Here is a 23,060-nt window from a genome sequence, read left to right on the forward strand (position 1 = left end):
TCTCTGTCTAGCAACTACCAAAATTTTAAATAAAGCTCATTGTTTGTACAGTACAAGCACAGTGAACCACCCTTATCAGTTAGAGAACAGAGGGAACATGCTGAAAGCCAGGTTCCCAGATAACAGCCAATGGCTAACCTTGTAAGCAGACCTTTCTAAATATAGTAGCCTCAGGCCTGCTATGCTAACTTTTTCTGCATAAAGGGTTAAAAAGTCACTCAATGTTACATAGTTGGAAAGCTACATAGCCAAATTTCAGCCCCAGGCAATTTGATGTTCTGAGCCTGAGTTTTTAACCATTGCATATAATTGTACCTCAAAAATAAGGGGAGAATTATTAACCACTTGCTTTGCCAAGAAATCTGAGTAGTGTTTTTCTGTAAATCTAAACTCTATACTGAATTACCTGGACACTCTAAACTAAAAAAGACAAAATCATACTGTAGCAAATGTCCTCTGTCAAGCCCTTTTCTGTATTATCTTTCATCTCAGGCAATTTTTCTGTGTGAATCACATACTTTTTTATTACATAAGGAAAAAAATTATATCTTAAAAACAACAAAAATAAACCACTAAGATGTAATAAGAACTACTCCATGTATTTAAAATGTAAAAAAAAAATTCCAAAGATATACATGGCTTAGTCCTAAGAACTGCCTTTTCTTGTATTAAAGGAAAAGGAAGAGGTTGGAGGGGGAGGATAGGGGTCTTAAAAAAATAATTGTGCAAATATGCACAAGCAAGAAAATCACTGTAGCACTATTCTGAATAATAACAAAAACTGGATGTAATCAAAATGTTCATTAATGGTTAAATTATAATAATTCCATACTTTGAATTATAACCACAAAATTTTTTAATTCATTCACCAATTAATTTCTTATCTCCTATTATGTGCCAGGCACTGTTTACAGAATTGAGCATCTATATATACTAACACAGAAGAATTTCCAACTGCTAGACACTGTTTACTTCTATGGAAAAGAGAAAAAACTTGAAGAGGAGTGACTAAAAGGAGACTTTTATTTTTAACTCTATATACTTTTATAAAGATTGAACTCTTTATAACAAGAAGGTATTCACGAATTATATAAATCTCTAAAACAGACAATGTACCTGAATGCTTCCTTCTGTATCAAGAACTTCAGCAACAGGAACTGACTGGATAAACTGCATGAATCCTACATAGAAACATAAGCATTACATTAAGTATAGTTACTGGTTAAGCAGTAAAATTAATGGTTCTGCTAAGAATAACCTTCACTTGCAAATGTATACACTACATTTCTGAACAACTTAACCAGGTCTATAAACACTATTTAAGCTTATATTGGCATTTATGTCACAGGAAACTTTTTAAAAATTAAGCTAGTCTAATCTGTATGTTTCTTTAGGCCAATTTCTATTATTATATATAAGGAACACAAAGTAATAAGCCAAGTTTCTTAAATCTGGCATAAAAATTTCTCTATTCTGTAATTTTTTAACATACCAATTGAAAATATTCCATTCTAAATTTAAAAGCACTTTGAAACTATATATCAATCACTTAACCCTAAAACTCTATTATATTCATTAGCTTTTTTTGTTTAATACTCCATCTCTGCCATATGAGAAAAAAGTACAAATCCTTTAAACTACCTAAAAGAAGGGGAAGGAGACAGTATATAGGAGAACAAAAGATGACGAAATATAAGTCTAGTAAGTTTTATACTCTTGGGAACAACAGGAGTTTAAAACAACAAATCTATGAAAATGATCAAAGTTGAATAAAGGAATCTATTTCAGGATCATAAATAATCGTGATCTGGTTTTGGTAAGCCTTACATTATAATTATTTGCATGTAATTTAGGAGGTTGGATACTCCCATTCCAATATCCTAAACACAGAATAGTCTTCATTAATTTACTTAAGATTTTTACTGTTTTTCTACTATGTAGCAACAACTTTGCCAGGTAAAAAACAGAGCCTTGACCCTGTCTTCACAGATCATACAAGCTTGCAAGTTTTGGGGATAAATACTACAAATTAAAGGGTACTATAAAAGGGAACAGTGTGGGGAGGCCTAAATTATAACAGAGATCAGAGGGCATCTGACAATTTGAGTCATGTTTTGAAGGATAATGAAAGATAACAGGCAAAGCTGTGGAAAAAGAATGTTAAAGATAATGAACACAGCATATGTGAAGGCATTAAGGCTGAAAAGTGTTCAGAGCATTTGAGAAATCAGAAAGCGGCCAGTGTGGCTAAAGCCTAGGAAGCAAGGAGGAGAGTGGCAAAAGAGAGGCTTCAGGGGCAGGTGCAGGAGAAATACCACACCATGCCAGAACCTGTAACTAAGCTAAGGCTTTTGTCTTTGTCCCAGGAGCAAATGAAAGCTAGTCAATCAATTTATGCAGGATAGTAGAAGGGCATATTTTTGCACTTTTAACAAGATAATTCTGAGAGGAAAATGAGAAGAGGAATTAAACCACCAAAAAGATTTGGCCAGGTGAAGAGCAGGAAACCTAGGAGATAACTTCTGTTTCTCCAAGGTATCTAAGGGTAAGACGCTCTACGAGTAACAAGACTATGGAATTTACAACAGGCATTAGACTAATGTGCCTAGGGAATCTTCCACCAAACTTCCAGAAATTATTCAATCTCAGAAAGACTTCAATGTTATAGATCCATATAAAAAAATATTAGTTAATAAGTGACTTCTGTAAGCAGAGCACAGTACAAAGCCACTCTGGCCACAGTAACTCTGAAAGATGATCAGGACACAGATTACTATGTAAGAAACTACTATGAATTATAATCAGTTTTGAATGCAAAAAATACATGAGAAATTTTTAATTTTTCTTCCAAATATGCTATTTAATGATTTTATAAGGGAGGAGGAGAAGCAGGCAGGCAAGCCCAGTTGGTCTTCAGATCTACAAATGAGTTCAATCTCTAACATTCTTCACAACTTTCATTTAAAAAAAAGGAAAAGTATACTCATTGGACAGTGAAATAATCACGATGTAAAATAAACTTACCATGTTTTGTACTAGTGGCTAATACTTTATAGGGTGTTAACTTCAAATCCAGATTTTCTTTCCGTAGCAGCTTTTGATCAAAAGGTATAACACATTAATCAAATGTAAAGTTTGTAATCAAACAGTTTTGCAAGCAAGTATTATAGCAGTTTAATACACCAGATTCAGGAGGTGAACTTAAATTAAGGTTTAACTAAATTATTTAGTTAACTTAATTTCCATTACCAAAAAAAAATTATTAAGCACTTGCTTGATGGCATGCCAAATTTTTTATCTTACTCTAAATCACTGTCAGTAGTTTTCCGTGAATAGTAGGGTTCCTCCTACTGATTTATGCAGTTTTTTCTTTTTTTCTGGTCATAAAGTATTTTAGAACTCAAGAAAAAAAGAAATGAGGGCAAATAAGTTCCTTTAAAAGCCAGGGTTAGGGATGGTATTTAAAAAAGAAGATCTAGCTGGACTAAGAGGAAGGAAATTACTAAATCCAACACTCAGAGACCTTAATTGGGAAAAAGGTTTTATAAAAAGGAACACATGCAGTTTCACTTTATGCTTATCACAAGAGCCATTCTGAAATGTACAAAAACAACAAAATTTATACAAGGTCAAATGGAGACAGGTGGTTTCTAGATTGTACTTGAAAGTTACAAAAACACCTTGTGTCCATATACAGCATATGCACTAAACCATAGTTCTCTAAAATGAAATAGTGTTCCCCACCAGCATAAGGTCATGTTCACCTTGTCCATGAGCGAAATTATTTGAAGAATAAGTTGATCTTGTCGTAAATCATCCCCATGCTTAAATATAACTGGATATTTGCCTCCATCTTCTGTCTTAAAGAATAACTGTGCAGGCATAAGGGCACTCTGGAAATAAAAATATTGTTTTCAAATTTGGAGATAAATTAACGCATAAAACTTTTTTATACACAGAAGAAAATGCTGACATGTAAGGGAAAAAAGACAGGTAAATGTGACCTAAAGAAACAAAATGATTTGGCAGCAAGATGCATTAGGGTACCTTGGAGAAAACAGTAAGCTAGCTAATAGTCAGAAGCCTACACAACATCAAGAGCACAGGCATGGATATGAACCCAGGCTCTTCCAGATATGAACTGGATGATCTTGTACATATTCTTTAATACTTCTTCACCTGTAAAATAAAAGGTAACACCTCCTCTGCAAAGTTGCTAAGGTAATCTTAAACTGGAGAGGGTTAAGAGTCTGGTACCATGCCTGGTAAAGAGCAGACATTCTATATGTGTTTGCTATCACTACTTGTATTATTAGAGACATACCTGAATAAATGAGATAAAAATATAGCATAACAATGTACCAGATAAAAAGTAAAGAGCCCTGGTTTCTAATGGCAGGTATATAATTAGCTGTGCAGCTTTGAGACTCAAATTACTCTTTTATAAAATGAAGGGAGATCTCAAATACCTTTATCTTTTATTCTGGAATAATTATGTTTTCTCCAAATCTTTTTCTTAATTAGATAAAATCTATGACTTAGTTTAGGTGTATGTTTAAATCAAATAATATAATTAAATTTTCTTTAGATACAAAATCTCCCATACAGTAGCACCCTGAGGACTACTGCATTGGAGATAAAAGGTCAGAAAACTGTTCTGAGAGATATGCCCTACTGGTTTTGATCACTGAGAAAAAATTATATAATATGGAAATTTGAAGAAATTTATAATAATCTAAAGAAAAAAATGAGTGACGAGTTTTAAAAAATAACATTAATTTATGTAGGCCATGAGAAATAACAGCACAAAATGTATCACATAGAGGGATGAAGAAATATGTAACAAAGCCCACAGAATAAAATGTTAACAACAGAATCAAAGTGGTAGTTATACAGTTACTTATTATAAACTCTTTTAACTTTGTTGTATGTTTAAAAACTTTCTTATAAAACAGAGAGAAAAGGCATCAAAAATGCTTCAGAGAATATATGTTCAGAACTTATAATCTCTAGTGGACTGAAACTCTGAGCTATAAATTATCTTTTTTCTTTGTAATTCTTTTATTTTTTTAGGCAAGATATCCCTTGGTTGACCTCACAGATTGCAAGGACCTTGTCAGCTTACAATCCCTTGTTTTTAATTTTTTATTTATTTTTTACGCCTACAGAACCTGGTCTTCCTAGGTGGTCTCCCATTCAAGTACTAACCAGGCCCGACTCTGCTTAGCTTCCGAGATCAGATGGGATCTGGCTTGTTCAAAGTGGCATGGCTGTAGACAGAGCTTTAAATTATCTTAAATTTCAAGTATCTTTTTATCACTCCAGGCAAAAACATGTTTTATAAATTGCCCTGTGTCTTGGTTCACAAAAGCTCAAGAAGAATAACTGAAACTGAACTTCCTAAAAAAATGACAGGCAAGAGGATTTGTGTTGTAATTTCCCTTTTCAGATTCAGATCTGATTCTGAAATTTAGATTTCTTCTGAAATCTAAAGCAAGCAGATGACAACCAGAGAATAACTAGCACTGTACCCAATGCTTTAAAGGGTTCATTTCCCCATGAAGATCTAGCTTTGGCTCTTAAGCTAAGGTCTACAAAATTCTTTTAAAAACACCAAATGCTGGGTCTATAATCTTTTCAGCTCCAAGGATTTCATAAAGGGACAATAAGAATGCATGGAATCCCCTACAACTGTGTGCAGAAAACCCAGCGGATGTACAAGCATATGAGTAACTTTCTAAAGTATGTAATCCATCACTTTCTTTGGACTCTCAAAGGCATTCATGACACAAAAAATGATTTAGAATTACTAAACCAGAGTTATGTAGTAAATGCCCCAAAACCATTAATCCTAAACTTCAACTCAAAATTTTCAAGAATACCCACATACTTTGCCTTTAAACATACCCTTTAAAAAATCTGAACCATTTCTTACTGCAATGACACCTCTTTTAATAAACATAACATGTTGTTCTATAAGCCCCTTCCTTATCTAATGCAAAGTAATATCCCAATGCAACTTATGCCCTTCAACCCCCTAGAATCACAAAACCTAAAACACTACATATCACAGAGACCTTTCATTATGTCTGTCAGATAAAAATGCTTTACAGGTAATGAGGCTCAATCCTTTGACCAAAGTAGAGAAGGCAGCTGCCATTATCTGTTTTTAACTATCCAAGTGGTGGCCAGCCAAAACAAAAAGCCTGGCATGCTGTTAAGGACCATAGACAATTACTGTACTACTTGAAAATATTATGAAAAAAGAAAAAATTTAAGTCATAGGAACATATATCAGATTGACAAATGTTAAAAGGTTAACTGGGACTGATATCTAACCATGTGAACTTATGAGCTGAATGCATAATATAAGTTTTGCAAATTAATTTTAAAAAAAAAGCTCATATGGAAAAAAGTAGGTGTAGTCTGATTAATAAATAGTTCAAAGAATTAAAAGATTAAAAAACAACCTAGAGATATAAAAATACTTTAAACATTTCATACTTAAATGCCTACAGGTAACACATAATCTTAAGTCAAATAGCACTAATAAAAGGTATCTTTTTGTCTAGCATTTACTAAATGAAATAAAATTATACATATTACCTGAGATATAATAATTTTCAACAGCAGTGTCTCTGTTCTAGCTCTAAAGAATTAGGTTCAACCATACACATTAAAGTTCCATCACAGTTACCTTGAATAATGTAGCTGTTTCTGGGATTATTCCTCTAATTTTCACCTGAGGTTCTAAAGGCAATGGGATAAGTTCCACATCTGACAAATTCATCTTTTCATTGTCTCCCAGCAATGCCTGTAGTCTTTCATTCTAGGAAAACAAGTTAGAAAGGATTAATTAGGTTAAATGAAAAAGTAGTTTACAAAATGTAATGAAGACATTAAGACTGATTCTATTAACTTTAAAATATCTGCAAAGCACCACAAAAAATATGTAGAAGGTAACATAAAGGGGATAGTGTATATGTGAGATTCAAGCACTTATAATCCAGCTGACAAAAGCAGGAGATGCTTTAAAAGGAGCAATTCTTTTGACTACGAAAAGCTGGACTTTCATGAGATTAGGGAATATATTTCTCTTGCTGCAACTGAGAAACAGAAGCCACACATAAAGATTAAATTTCTCTTTTCAAAGGATTTGTGAAGCCACAAAGAGAAACTGTAATTTCATTTGAAGTTTAATTTTCCATGGCCAAATGGAAAATTAAGCAAGAATTTTATTATGTGGCTCCAGTGCATGTTTTGGGTTTAAAAAGTAAACTCAATTCACTTGGCGGAACTTGGACACTACCTTTTACTACTGACTCTGAGTGATGTAACTTTTCCTAAGATATCATCATTTATTTTCTTCAGTTCACATTCACACCGCATTGAGTCAAGATTTCAGAAATAGAAATTCAAGTCACAGTGAAACAGCTTCATCACTTAACAGCATCTGTAGTGTTTTAAACCAAGGCCTTCCACTCAATTTCAAAAGAATAATCTACTTCCTTTAAATCTGTGAGTCACGCATTCTTTAAACAAGTGAGCTTCATCTTTAAGGGGGAAAACGTGACTTGTCAATCCCAGCAGGATAAAACACTTCAACTGTAATACCACTGAAAGACATATGCATCAAAGGAGAGAACTCTTGAAATCAATGAGATGCAAGTTCAGAAAAATAATGTTTCCAGGACCACCAAGACATAAAAGTTAAATTTTTTCCCTTCCGTAATAGTCCAATCCTTAAATCACGGAAAGTTCAAGTTGATGTCAATTGAAAACTGTATATATATTTCTGTATATTCCTTACAAAACTCCGTAAATCTACCTAATCAAACGTACTATCAGATATAGTAGTATGAAGTAAAATCAACTAATATCCAATTTCTAGCTAATGTGCTAATAATAATAAAATAACCAGAAAGCAGATAATAAGAGAAGGGTAAAAAATTCAGCCACTTCTCGCCACCTCCACCACTATAAGCCCTGGGGTCCAAGCCCCTATCATTTCCTATCTTGATTACTGCAATAGGCTCCTGATTGCTCTTCTTATTCAAGTTTTGCCTTTTACAGTCTCTTATCAAAAACTAGAATGCTACTGCTAAAATGTAAGTCAGATGATGTCACTTTTCTATTCAAAACCTCCAATAGCTTCCACTCTTACTCAATGTTTAAGTCAAAGTCCTCATAATGGCTTGCAAAGATCTCCTCCATCTGTTTCCCTATTATCTTTGTCCTCTGTCCTCATCTACTACTATTCTACTCCATGCTTCTTTTGCTCTAAAAACAGTGGGCTTCTTCCTATGTCTCAAACATGTCACACATGTTCCCACATGGCCTGCTGTTCCTCTGGCTGGAATAGTCTTCTCTAGATATTCACATGGCTTGTTCCCTCACCTGTTCAGGTCTTGTTCAAATGCCGCCTTCTCCGTGAGGCCTTCCCAGACCATTCTGTTAAGAAGTGAAACACTGCCTCACTACTTGAACCCAGCCCTTTCAATCCCCCTTTCCTGCTTTATTTTCTCCGTATGTCTCTCCCAACTTTATTATGAGGAGGTGAAAAGTACAAGTATGATTTTAAATTATTAGCAGTAATCATGTCATTATTACTAGCAGCAACACAAATAATGGTAGTAGAGAGCCATCTCGGCATCTCTCCATGGTGCCAGAGCTTGTTTCTAGTAAATCTACATAAACTAAAAAGACTTTCTGCCAAAGTTGAGACTATAGTTGAGATCGTCTAACTTAAAATAAAAGCCTTGGTGGCAAAAACAAAATTTATTTTGGGGGGCTCTAAGTGATGTCTCAAATAAGTAGTCATCTTCCCAAATAGATAAAACTGAGGAGTAGCCAGAGATTCTTATGTGTAATAAATAGAAGAGTACATTATGCAAAAACAAATTATGCTTTAAGTACATGCCCCAAACTGACAGTCACAGTAACAGACACTTCCTCTGCCACTGGGCATTTGAATCGCACTGCTTCTCACAAAGGCACTTTCGGGAGAGGGGCTTCAGAAGGAAGTGTAGTAGGGATTTAGTTATTTAACCATGGTTTGTGACCATTTCAACAACAAAAAAAAAGGATAACTTAATAGAATTGTGTTTCTCTTCAGCCTATTATCTCTTTCCTAAACTTATGAACATTATTCCATGTACGTATCTCTGCTAGCAATTCTCTTCAGACCTGATCCCCTGCCTTTCAATTCCTGACTCAGTCTTTCACCTTCTCCTCTCTCCACCTTCTTCTCACAAGCCTGGAGAGCAACAGTAACATGTATTGTGTTATTTAACAAAGGTCATTAAGAAAGATATGCCTACTATGGGATGAGATAAGGAGAAGATACAAAGTGAGTCCTTCATATCATTTAGGCTATTGATTAGGAAAAATGAGAAGTGAAGAACAGATACTCATCTAGTCTCACCAAGTAAAAGCCTCACTGTTGAAAGAAAGATAAATGTACTAGCTGTGAGAACAAATACAAAACCAGTATCTTACTAACAACTAGTTCTGCAACCTTAGATAAGTTACTCTGGATCTTCATTTTCACTAAAAAATTCTAATCTAAATTATCTCCAGAGGTCCTTTCCATGTCAAATGAATTATATTCTAGGATGCTAAGATTCTAAAGAATGAGCCAATAAGACGTTGTAGATAAAAACATAAACTTAGAATACCTGGGTACAAATCCTAACACTAACACAAGCTGAGGGCACTGGAAAAATAACTTCTTTATCTCTACTTCTCTGTGTAATTAGGTTAATAATAGTACCTAATTTATAGGGTTGTTATGAGGATTAAGTCAATATATGTAAACTTATAAAACAGGATCTTGTACATAATCAGTACTTTTAAGTGTTCCTATTACTATAATTACATGATAAAAATTTCATAAAATATATCAACCTAAAAAGAAAGTACCAAAACTCAGTATCTTATAATATCAAGGCATTATTCGTCACAAATGGAAGGCAAAGCTTATAGGTTTACCTTTTTCTTACGATTTCCACTTTCACGCTGCACTGCCTTCATTAGATGCACCAGCCGATCTACGAATGTCTGCTGTGCAGCCAGCAAAGAACGCATAACTCTGACAGACTTATCACCCTGAAGGGATTCAGCAGACAGGAAAATTAGTTCTATGCAGCATAATGACTGGGGTTTCTTTAATAGCATGGGTGATCTTTATTTATTCCTCTAATAGCTGCAAACTTCAATACAAAGTGCAATTGAAAAAGATTAATTATCTTGATTCAGAGATAATGAGAAACTCACTATCTTAAACACCACCAACTCCTCCACAGTTGAAAACTATCTGAGTCTTCAGCAAATATTTGAGTCTATCCAAAACAGTATTTTTTTTTTTCACATTCAACCATGTGACAAGATAGAATTCATTCCCCAAAATGCATTCACTCACTGATTCAATAAATATCTGGACACCTATGATGTCTTCAGAAATGTGCTGGGCATATGGCAGAAACAATAATATCTACAAAAACTAAAAATCTACTAAAAAATAAAAAGGAAAGTATTCAAATAGCAACATATTGCATGCTGGCTCGGTAAAATATGTCATAAAAACTAAACACTATAAAGTCCTATAATGATTCCTAGTTCATAAATTATAAAATACATTTTTTCATTTAACCTTTCGAATTCCACTGATAAGGGCAACTGGGCAAATATCATCATCCTCATTTTGAAGATAAGAACATTTAAGCTCAGAGGAACTGAGATTGCTTCACAAGCTGTGACAAAGGCTGTAAGTGATAGAACAGATTAGAAAATAAGACCAACTGCTTATTTGCTAATCTGAGTTCTGAGAATTATATAAAAGTTTAGTTTCAAAGAGTTCAATAAGAGGTGATTTAAATTTTTAATAATATAAAACAAGATAAAAGATGCTATGAAGTACAATATTTCTGTAATCAGATTAATGTTCTGAGTTTTCTTTTCACTGCCCGTGCACCCTCTGCTGGCTAAACTATGACATTGTTTTAAGAACCAGAAGAACATCAGGGGAAAAATGGCCTTACAAATCTTAAAAAAATTTTAAAAGGGAAAAAGATGTTATATAGAAAGTGTCTGCTATATGACCATTATCTACAATATGATCATTGCCAGATTTCTGAAAAATGTACCTAGTCTGAAAAGAAAAACAGAAAACAGATGAAAATGAAAAAGTTAAACTTTGGGGGTTTTTGTTTCCTATATAGGTTTATTTTATTATATCAGAGATAAACAAAACTTTTTGTAAAGGGCCAAGTATAAACACTTTAGGCCTGCTGGCCATACACTTTCAAATCCAACTATTCAAGTGCTATTGTAGTACAAAAATGGCCACAATTTGAAAACAAATGAGCATGACCATGTTTCAATAAAATTTTACTTATGAATACTGACGTTTAAATTTCACAATTTTCCTATATGACAAAATATTTTTTTCTTTTAATTTTTTCAACCATTTGAAAATATAAAAACCATTCTTAGCTCATGAGACATACCAAAACGGGCAACAGACCAGATTTGGTCCATCCACTGTTTGCCAACGCCCACATTAAATGGTTACCTTCAACAATGCTTGGCTGAATCGTCTCATTACATTCAAGTACATCTCATGGGTCTTTGGATCTCTCTGCTGAGTATCCTGATCTTCACATTCCACTATCACATACCTTAAAAATAAGGTAAGTCAGTCAGAAGATGTGAAATGAAACTCAGATTCACTCTGTAAATATTTATGCCTTTTCATTAAAACAGGTTAATTCACATTTGCAAAAATAATGAAATGGGAGTGATGAGACATATTTTATCATCACTCTTTTAAAAGTGGAAAACTGAGGAACATATACAACCATCTATAAAAGGTAAATTAATAATAGTAATGCCTTAATTTGCACCATATCCTTGATTTTCTAAAAATCTTTGGCATCAAAACAAGCTTTCACTCTTACTATTATATGAGGTACGTAAAGCACTGACATCTTTAGAAATCGTCTAAGCTCACACATTTGCCCAGTAACACAGGAACAAAAATATTTTCACAACCTATGTAATACTTTTGGTGTTACTTAAGGCTCTCTTATTCTGAAGTTATTTTCCTTATTAATATGCTTCTGAAAGATGAATAAAATTTTTAATTGATTTTTCCTTTCCCATCCAATTTCCCCATTTCTCAAAAACCCATATGTAATCTTCAATTTTTCCATCATAAAATTGTGGTTTTAGAGAGTTAAAGTTGTAAATATTTTCTTAAACCTAAACTACTTATGCAACTACAAAATCACATGAGCAATGATCTACATTTTTTAAAATTAATTTTATTAAATTTATTGGGGTACATTGGTTAATAAAATTATATCGGTTTCAAGTGTACCATTCTATAATATATCATCAGTATATTACATCATGTGTAGTCAGGTCTTCTTTTGTCACTATATATTTGGCCCCCTTTATCCTTTTCTACCTCCCTCCTACCCTCATTTCCCTCTGGTTAAATTAGATTTTAGAGGTCTTCTAATCCAGTGTTTCTGGTTTTTTTTGTTTGTTTTTTTTTTAAGTATAGTTGACTTATATTATATTAGTTTCAGGTGTACAACATAGCAATTCAACGTCTATATACCTTACAATTCTAGTAACCTATCGCTGTACAGTTATAACGATACTACTGACTACATTCTCTGTGCTGTACTTTACATCCCCATGACTTTATTTTACAACTGGAAATTTGTACCTCTTAATCTCCTTCACCTTTTTCATCCATCCCCTCAAAACCCCCCTGTCTGCCAATCATTAGTTTGTTCTCTATATCTATGAGTCTGTTTCTGTTTTGTTTTGCTTGCTTGTTTGTTTTGACCTTCAGATTCAAAATATAAGTGAGATCACATGGTATTTGTCTTTCTCAGACTTATTTCTCTTATTGCTCTCTAGGTCCATCTATGTTGTGCAAATGGCAAAGATTTCATTCTTTTTATGGCTGAGTAATACTCCAATGTGTGTGTATGTGTACCATAACTTCTTATTCCATTCGTTGATGGACACCTAGGTTGCTTCCATATTTTGGCTATTGTAAATAAGGCCTCCATACTGTTTCCATAGCGGCTGTACTGATTTACAATCCCACTAACAGTGCACAAGGGTTCCTATCAAAACTCAGTACACACAGCCCCACATGGGCACACAAATGCATTAAATGAAAAACGTTTCATATTTTTTTTCTTTGAATGAAGTTCTAGATTGTGAGCCTTAACACTTATTTCAATGGATCATGATATGTAGTTTAAAAAACACAGATCTAGACCAATTTGCTTGTTTCATCAATAGCGAAACTTAGAGGGGTTGTATCTTGCCCACCGTGGCACAATTAGTTGAGTATAGAAGTATAATCAGAACGCAGGACTTTGGGCTCCTACCATGATTCCTTATATTCTACTAAGCTTACTCTTACACTGTTTTATCTTTAAAAGCCACATGAAACTTTTCAACCTCCTTAATTGATAGTGATTCACAAATCACAATTCACAACTACCTATTATTTTCCTTTGTACTATTTCTAAGAAAGAAATAGTACAAATAGCCATCTAGAAGGTAAACTTTATGAAAGCAAAGAGCTTACTGTCTTATTCACACTTACTGCCAGCATTTCCATGCTTGTCTCATAACAGTAAATATACTTTTGTTGAATGAATGAATGACTCCGATCTTATGAATTTAACCATTATCTCAATGTTGATAATTCTCAAAGATGAATATACATCCCTCTTAACATAAATAAAATCTAATTTTGCATTTCATTACTTGGCCTGCTTTTACATTCATCCTCCCTAATTTTCAAACAGCAGGTCCCCTTTTTAAGGGACTGCTTGTCATTTTTAACTGAACAGTTGTAAAATTGAAGTCGTCATACTGAGTTATTTTTCTATCTCTATTAAAGGTATTATTAATATCCCAGACATTTGGACTAGAAATTCTCATGTGTCAGAGTTTATAAACTCAAGTTTTCTCAAAAGTCAGGCAGGAAACATAAATGTTTGCATCACCTGAATATAAGAAAAGAGAGATGAGGCTGTAATAAAACCAGAGAACACAAGCTCTATCTAAAACTGTCATTGGCGCTTTGTGTTTAATTTGTGGTCCATGCATCTAGAGCCAAACCTAGCTCACATTTCCCTGCTTCAAACACCAATATTCAACCAAACCTTGTTGACTTTTTCCTATAAAATGCCTCTTATAATGGTTCTGCGCTACTAGCCAGCCCCATCTGGAATCGACCAGGAGGTAGCTCTTACCTGGTCTCTTCAATTCTAAAAAGAAACACCTTATTGCTCAATACAATCATACTAAACTTTTATTCTTTAAACTACTTTCAACATGCCCCATCTCTATTAATAAAAACATCAATGGTTCCCTCCTTTCTACTATTTTAAAACAGTTTCTGGGCCAAACTTCTGGTTCAAATTTACACTATGCCCAATTCAAGCACTCACACTCCAGTCAGGTCAATCTCCTAATTACCCCTTTGTGGTTTTGGTCATGCTGCAGAAATACCTTCCCATTTCATCTCTCCATATTCTACCTATCCTTCCAATATATGTGACATTCTAGTTCAGGAAGTCTTCACAAACCTTAACAACTTCTTACTTCTTTGACTTCCTGGAATAGGCATAGCCTCTCACACAACTTGAACTGATAATATTACCTAGTCACTATTTCACATGTTTTTATCTCCTAGCTCTCTTTAGAAACTGATGCCAGATGCCATATCTTACAAAATTTTCAGTAGCCTGACATGTACAATATAGTCTTATACACAGAAGTATTTGATAAAATATTGATAAAATTAAGTGTCTTCCCTTCCCAACTTCCCAGTGTCATGCTTTACGATTACAATAACAGGTGTTCTGGAAGTCCCCAGAGTTGTACTAACCTAGAATTTTCTATAAAGTGGTTAAGGAATTGAACCACGACACTATATCCACCATATCATGTTCCCAACAAGAGTTCTAGACCAAAAACTCAAGAAGGCATTCTTGAATCTTCAATCAAGAAAGCCTTCTAGAGACACAGGATACACATGATTATCTAAAATAAAATTAATTAAAATTGAATAAAAATTAAAATTCAGTTTCTCAGTCACACTATGCATATTTCAGTGCTCAGCAGTCATACGTGCAGCACGGCAGATTATTTCCGTCACTGAAGAAAGTTTCACTGGACAGCTCTGTTCTAGATGAACACATAAAATTTAGATCACGTCTAGAAGACCTAGATTTGAATCATTTCTGAATTCTCTGTTCACAGCAGTAAGCTAGATTCCACAAAGCACTCTAAAAGGTATTCCCTTGAAACCTGTCATCCTCAAGTAGAAAGGCAGACAAAATTGTCCAGGTAACAATTTTAAGATGACTTCAGGGATCTACCTGTTGCCTAGAAATTTTGTTTTGTGGAGTAAATAACTTTTGTTACTTTGAGAGGTCTTAAAAGTTACAGAAAAACATGTTGAAGCATCCAAAGTTTACTTTCAATTTCAACATGCTAGAGTAGCTATAAAAATAAAACACTCAAAGGATTCATAGATCCTGATATTCCACACTTTACAGACTGGAGACTCTAACTCCCCTCATTGGCTGAAAAGGTTGACATTATTCATTTCAAAAGGGCTGTCTGCATAATAATAGGCCCCTGAGGATTCATCTATAGCAGTAATCTCATTTAAATTACTGGAAAAGAAATAAATGAAAAAGAAATTCAAAATGTTCAAAAGGAAACAGCATAATCAATTAAAATTTATATCTTAATATATTTGTTATAATACAGTAAGCTTAGGGTTAGAGGCACTTAAATTGTTACATTTGATTAATATTTTTATACCATTCTGTACAGTTTCAAAGGAAGGCAATAATCATTTTAAACCAACCATTTGAAATTATTTCCCATGATTCACCTACAATCACTAAAGCAGTGCCTACCAAAGCCAGAAGGCAACATCAATAGCTCCTCCCATGAGTATTTCTGAATATGTAATATGCAGACTGTAAATATGGGAAACACAATTACACCTTGGCGAATAAATACACAAAGCACATGCTACTGCTTTAATGAATCAGAGATGCCGTGAGAAAACAAATCAAATGTAAGTCTGATGGAATGTTTATAAGACAAGGAGCTGGGTTGTACTTTGTTTATTATCCATGGAGAAAACAAAGTGCTCTTTCTGAACAGAAACCATTGCCTTGTTAGAAACTGCTCATCTAATAGGTTTCTTACTGTTTGGCTGCTTTCAGAATGGCATGAAAACTCTTCCAACTTAAAATAAGAGATCAAAGACTCTACCACAACTAATTTCAGGTTTTACAATGAAATCTGATCTACAGTCAAATCCAAAGAATACGTAGTTTTAAAACACCACATAATCAGTATATACACACACAGCTTTCATAACACTATAAATTGAGCCAGATAAAACTTCCATAAATACTGCAAGGAAATAAAAGTGCATATAAAGAAATTCTTAGTAAATGATTTAAAAAATATATAAAATCTTTATTTTAAAATACCTAAGAAACTTGTAAGTACTTACTCAAAAACTTGGCAACATACCTTACACATTTTTTTATTTCCTTCTAAATATTTACTTAGATTTTCATGAGGAAATATTTCTCTGGAACACCAGAGAATAGACATACTTAAGAATTCAGGTTGGACTATGAAGAACATTATGAAGCAAGACCCTATATTAGAAGGAAAATGTAGCTATTTGGTAATATGAGAATTTCTAAATAAACTTTTCAAAGTAAAAATGGTGATTAACAACTAGCCAAAAAGTTCTGTGGGTATATTTTCAAGGACATACTGAAATTTACTATGAGGGAAATGTAGTGTTATGAATATTATATTAAACTGCTAAAGTAAAAGCAAGGAACTATTTTTCTCCCCACTACTAAAGCCAACAGAGAAAAAAATCATAGGTTCCAAAGGGGGTAAAAATGACAGATAGTTAAGATTACTAATTATGGTTTTCTTCTTTATAAAGAGAACCATAAAGACTGAAAGTAAACAATTATTTACTGTTTTTATGCAAATAATGGATACCTGTGTTTGTGAAGAGCCCTTTAATTTAGTTACCTAGCTCTTGGCTACAGCAGCAGTGTCCACAATAACATTAGGTTTGGAGAGCAGGAGAATGACGTTAAGGCTTGATTTGACCTACTGGACAGTTTTTCTACACTCAATCTAAAACAAGATAGTATTTTTTTAAATTTTGCCATGAAAAGCAAAGTGCCTCATTATTCTTCAAAAATAATGAGCTTTCAGAATGGATATCTAGTAATTTGTACGTTCAAGTAAATGCAGTAAACTGAACAGTAAGATTAGATCAGGGATCATTTCTACAGTTAAAAAATATCAAGTTATGTCAAGAAGTTTTAAGTGTTCTCTCAAATGTACAGAAGGCGTCAGGAAGGGCTTACCCAGCTGGCTCTTCCCTTTTCTTGCTCTGTAAACCTGGAGAAAGCTCTCTAGCCTAGTGTTAATCCTAGTGCTTTTTTTTTTTTTTTTATTGAACCAAAATATTTCTCCCCGTAGCTTAAGCTTCTTTTCCTTCACACTTTAGAATTCTGTGACACGGGGCACTCAGACACCACTCTCCCGGACTTGATGATTAAAGGGAACTATTTTTCATATTAATTGGGCCTCAAGAAGTCAATTAGCTTCTCTGTGCCTTTGTTTCTTTCTTACCTTCAACTCAAGAAACTTGTTCTCATATAAAATAGAGATATTTACCCTTGCCCTCTTGACTTCACAGGGACAAAGATGAAAAGGTCACTACTGACAATATTCTATAAATGACAAAATGCTAAATAAATTATTTAATGCTAGTTCAAGTTCTATCAAGTTCAAGCATATCCTGCCTCTGCCTCAGTTTCTTCATCTATAAAGTAAGTAACTTCAAATTCAAGCTATTTTTTTATGATTCCAATGTTTTGGTAAATACGGTGAAAATACACACTCATGAAGGACTGTGAAGTATCAATCTTACATTACTTAAATAGCTTAAAAGGCAAACAGACATCAAACTGAAAACCAAAAACCTTACGCAAGTTTATCTTAGATCCTGTAGAGAGAAAGGAAGAGATATAGTGGTGCTAACAGGCATTTCCATAAACACAATTGTAAAGGAATGCAACTAGATATAAATACAGTTAGGTCTTTGATGATTGCTCATACCTTATCTTAAACTGACTTTAAGTTTACAGTATGGGGGAAAAATAGTCCTAAAGAGTGATAAGAAAATAAACAAAATTATTTTCACATACCAGTACAAATAATTAGCCAGTGTTGAGTTTTTGCAGGCTCTTGATATCAAGAAGGTACAGAGGTCTTGCTGAAAGAATTAAAAGAAATGTATATGTATTACCTTCTGCTATAAACAAGGAGGAAATAAGAGTCTACATTTGCCTATCAGTTTTCATCTACACATCTTAAGTCACAGATCAGATTTCATGCATGGATCTATCCCTGCATCCCTCCATCCAATATTTATTCTAACCCAAGCAACAGAATGTGAGAGGTTAAGGATGCCATGGTTCACAGACTTCCTTGTCCGACTGGAGGCTTAACATTTAGTGTAGGAGAGAGACATTAAAGAAACAGTCATAAAAACAATTTAGATTGGGAAGTCAGCAAAGGCAGTGACAAGGATGTGATATTTAGGCAAGACCAAAATGACACTGTGAACAAAGTCCCTGAACTTAACTGTTCAAGGAATTTTAAAATGGCCCAATATGGCTAAATTAGAGTGAACATCAAAGTAAATGAGGCTGAAAAGGTAGGCAAAGGTTGTACAAGACCATTAAGGGCACACTATTGAGTATAGATTTTATTTTCAAAGCAATGGGTACCCAAAAAAGATCTTAAGCAGGAGAGGAGAGTGAGATAATCTGATCTACATTTTATGAAAATGACTAAAGCTGCTCTGAGACGTCCAGCCTGAGATCAGTTAGCATGCTATCTAGTCTAGAAGAGTTAATGTTGAGAGTAAAGACACAGAGATGTTGACAGATTTTTAAAAATATTTTGGAAGTATAATTAAAAGGAACTGCTGATGAAGAAGTAAGAAGGAAAGAAAGAAATTGACAAAAAACTCCCAAATTTCTAGATTTAGCAAATGAGATGATTTGTTACATCACAGATGAAAAATGCAGATGAGGAATGGACTAGAGTGTGAGCAGAGAGCTGTAATTTGAAATACTTGCCAAATATATAAGGGAGGTCAAGTAGGTTGATCATTTGGATATATGAATCTAAAATTCAAGTGAGAGAAATGCACTAGACATATAAATTTGAGTTTATCAGTGCAACCAAGGGCAAGAGTATAAATTGAGACTAGAAGAGGACCCTGAGGATTATTAAGATGTCAAGCAGTGAAGAAAAAGTGCTGACAAAAGAAATAGAAAAACGGCAAAAAAAGTGAAAAGGAAAACAGAGATGTATGCTATTATCTAAACCAGGGGTCCCCAACCCACAGGCCGCAGACCAGTACTGGTCTATGCCTGTTAGGAACTGGGCCGCACAGCAGGTGAGCAGCGGGCAAGCCAGCGAAAGCTTCATTGGCACCTGCAGTCGCTCCCCAGCGCTAGCATCACCACCTCAGCTCGACCTCAGAGCATCAGGCATTAGATTCTCATAGGAACACCGGCCTCTGATGCCAAAAAGGCTGAGGACTGCTGATCTAAACCACGAGAAGAGTTAATTTTTTCAAGGAAGTAATTTACTTTGCGCTAAGTACTTCTGAGAGGAAATGAAAACTATTTAAAATCACAAACATTAAAGTCATTTACTACTTTGTCAAAGTAAGTTTTAATACATTGATGAGAAACAAAGGCCAGAATGATATGGGTTAGACTGGAAAGAAGGGAAGGAGAGAGTCAGAAGTACAAACAACTCCTTTGAGAAGCTTGATCATGAAGAAAAGTAAGAGAATAAGGTTCCGAATCGAGGGAAGTGATGTCAAGCAAGAGTTTTTATTTCGTTTTTTTCATTTCTGAATTTTTAATATGGGTGATATTAACATATATTTGAATATTTCTACCAGGAAAGGAAGAGAAACTATCTTTGAAGGGAGTTATGTTTCTTCTGTGCAAGAAAATAGAAGTAAAGGATGAGAAGGGACTCGTATCTATAAATCTGGTGATGGGAAATCGAGACCATTCTTACCTAGTGGTTTCTATTAAGTATTAGACAGAATATCATCTGGAGACTGGGAGACAGGGCATAAAGAACAGAGCACAAAAGGTATGAAGGAGTCACTGCAGAACAGGGAGAGGCATGCAACTACAGAAATGTAAGATGACACAGTGTTGAGTGCTTACCTGACTCTGTGATCATGAATTTATAGTGATATCAACATGCTAGGCTATGTTCTTTTCTTCAGCATTATTCAGGTACGAAAGAAATAGGTGATTAATTAGGCTCATCAAGAGTTAAGATTTTGCCAAGGGAACTGAAAGTACTAATAAAAAAATGATTAAAATGATGAACCATGGGATAAAAGCTATATTCAGAGTAAAGCAAATATTAAAGGGGCTGATGAACAAAGAAAAGGGTAGAGATCAATTGATTAGAAATTTCAGTCCAGTAGGGATAGTTAGGAAACTAAGTTAGAGTAATAAGAGGTTGTTATCACAGAGCAGATGTTATTACTTTCAGAGGTGGCAAGAAATCTTATTTCAAATTTTAGAGCTAAAACCTTAGCACTACAGTTTAAATGTATAACATCTTAAAATAAGGAAACTCCTTAAACAGAAAGCTATAATGCAATGCTGAATTCATGAGTTTAATAAGTAGAATCTAAGCCTAAAGTTTATCTTTGACTATATGAGGATGCTATACTTTTATACAGTGACATATGATTTAAATAGAAAACATTTGTGTTTCAGTTGACATTACGCTTTTTTTCATTAAAAACTTTACTTGCAGAGCATAAATAGGGAAGAATTAAATTTAAAAATATTGTGAAGCAGGAAACTGTAAAATTTAAACTCAATCTTTATAAGCAATTATTTAAAAAATATAGAATAATGAGAAGAATGTTCTTTATGAACAAAAAAAGAATCGTATTGAAGGTCAGAGATACAAGAAGACATGGTGAATAAGGATATAGGTAAATACCTCTAAATAGTTACTGATTGTATACAATAATAATATTATCTAATTTGAAGGTTAAATAAGATAGAACTAAATCACTGGATTAAAATTACATACAAGTAAGAAGTGTACTGTTTCAGACAAGGTAATACTAACTATGCCAGACTTAATGTTAAGGCTAGATGTTAATAAACTTTCTAGGATAACTAGTAAAAAAATCAATATAGTCAATCTAACCTCTAAGTTGGGGATAGAGATTGAAGATAAGGAAGGAATCCAGCCAAACATGGGCAAGGAAAAAATATGTAAGAAAAAAATAGAAAGAACCACATAAGATGGTGAAATAAATCCAAATATAGCTCTAATCACAGTAAAAAAGAAAAAAAAAAAGGGGGGGGTGAAAGTTCCAGTTAAATGACAGGTATTAAACTAGATATTTTTTTAAATGAGCTAGATGATATTTTTAAGAGATAAACCTAAAATATAAGGCCTCAGAAACACTGAAAGAACTGATGAGTATACTAGTGAATACTAATCAATAGAAAGCTCTATTAATATCAGACAAAACAGAGTTTAAGGCAAAAACATAATTAGGTATAAAGAGGTTTAGTAAACAGTGATAGAAGATTCAATTTACTTGAATGCACCTAATAAAATAGCTTCAAAAATTTTAAAGCAAAATCAACAGAAATACAAGGAGTTGACAATTCTACCATTATACAAGGGGAATTTTACCCTAATTCTTTAACGGATCAAGCAGAAAAAAAAAATATAACAGGCAAGGGGTACCACAGCACAATAAATAAGCTTGCTCTAGTGACATATGTGTAATGTACCCAACAATTTGGGAACATACCTTCTTACCAAAAGCTCAAATAATTATGAAAAGTGACCATATTTGTGAAATGATATTAACTGAGTTTCTATCTTCTTTCTAATATTTTGCCAGACATGCATAGAGGTTTCCTAAAACACCAAGAGAAACAGAGAAAAAGAAAGGAAAAGAAAACAAGACACTTCTCAGGTGTCAGTGAAGAGACAAGAATGTTGGTATCTGTAGAGATAAGAGAGAGAATTCAGCTTGGTTGGATATTGTCTTGATATCCCTAAACACTTAATTGCTTAGAGATATCTTAAAGGTGATGACTGCCAACACAGTATTATTACTCTACTGGGGATAGGGGAAGGGAGAGGGAAATAGCACTCAAAATGATTCCCACTGCTTTCTGGGATAGTCTGGATTACCTGAACTCTTTAAGGAATTATTCAGCTGAGAAAAGGCTTAATCACTACATAACAATAGACAAGTTCATTCGTCATAAAAGAAGTACCAGAAATATATAAAAATTATTTTTATTTTTGGCGTAAAAATTTCAAATGATAAGTAGTGTGTAAAACTATATTCTGAACATAACTTTCAGAATCCAATCATGTCACACAATCTTCAGTGTAAACCACTCTGGTTCAAGCTATTGATAAATCTCCCTGGAATATTTCAATAGCTCCAAGTAAAAATGTAAGCTCCATGAAGACAAGGAGTTTGAGTACTTTGTTCTCTGCTGCATCAACTCCAGCACCTAGAATAGTTTCTGGTACATAATAAGGATTTAAAAGATATGTATGAATGAATGAATTAGCTTTGAAAGGGCAAAAAATTTAAACTGGCGCTGAATGGTTCCTTAAAGGGTTCTCTAAGGATTCTATGATCCTGTAGTTAAAAATTCCTTTTTCAGTATTTTCTGTTATATCAAGAGGAAAGCAGACACACAAACTCTGGTTAACAGTTAATAGTAAAAACAAGAGTCATTCGATCATCAACATTAACTCCTAAATATCGACTAAAAGTAATAAATATACCTAAAAACTGAATTTTCTAATATCAAAGCATGTATTATTTATTTTAAACATCAGGT

At 33.7% G+C, this 23,060-nt stretch overlaps 1 protein-coding gene and 1 pseudogene across 1 annotated transcript in view; both read right to left on the minus strand.

The window, feature by feature from the left end:
* The window catches only part of PIK3C3 (phosphatidylinositol 3-kinase catalytic subunit type 3), a 123,981-nt gene that overhangs the window by 40,095 nt on the left and 60,826 nt on the right, over window positions 1–23,060 (minus strand). Inside the window, exons 14-20 of the mRNA XM_015595640.2 lie at window positions 18,318–18,385; window positions 11,573–11,678; window positions 9,991–10,107; window positions 6,698–6,829; window positions 3,765–3,893; window positions 3,025–3,094; window positions 1,117–1,181 (exon numbers count right to left, since the gene is read on the minus strand). Coding sequence (XP_015451126.1) covers window positions 1,117–1,181; window positions 3,025–3,094; window positions 3,765–3,893; window positions 6,698–6,829; window positions 9,991–10,107; window positions 11,573–11,678; window positions 18,318–18,385 — 687 coding nt within the window. The remainder of the gene's footprint in view (window positions 1–1,116; window positions 1,182–3,024; window positions 3,095–3,764; window positions 3,894–6,697; window positions 6,830–9,990; window positions 10,108–11,572; window positions 11,679–18,317; window positions 18,386–23,060) is intronic.
* LOC112469480 lies at window positions 5,160–5,278 on the minus strand (annotated as a pseudogene).

This window comes from Pteropus alecto, unplaced genomic scaffold, assembly GCF_000325575.1.
Source record: "Pteropus alecto unplaced genomic scaffold, ASM32557v1 scaffold146, whole genome shotgun sequence".
Taxonomy (NCBI): Eukaryota; Metazoa; Chordata; class Mammalia; order Chiroptera; family Pteropodidae; genus Pteropus; species Pteropus alecto.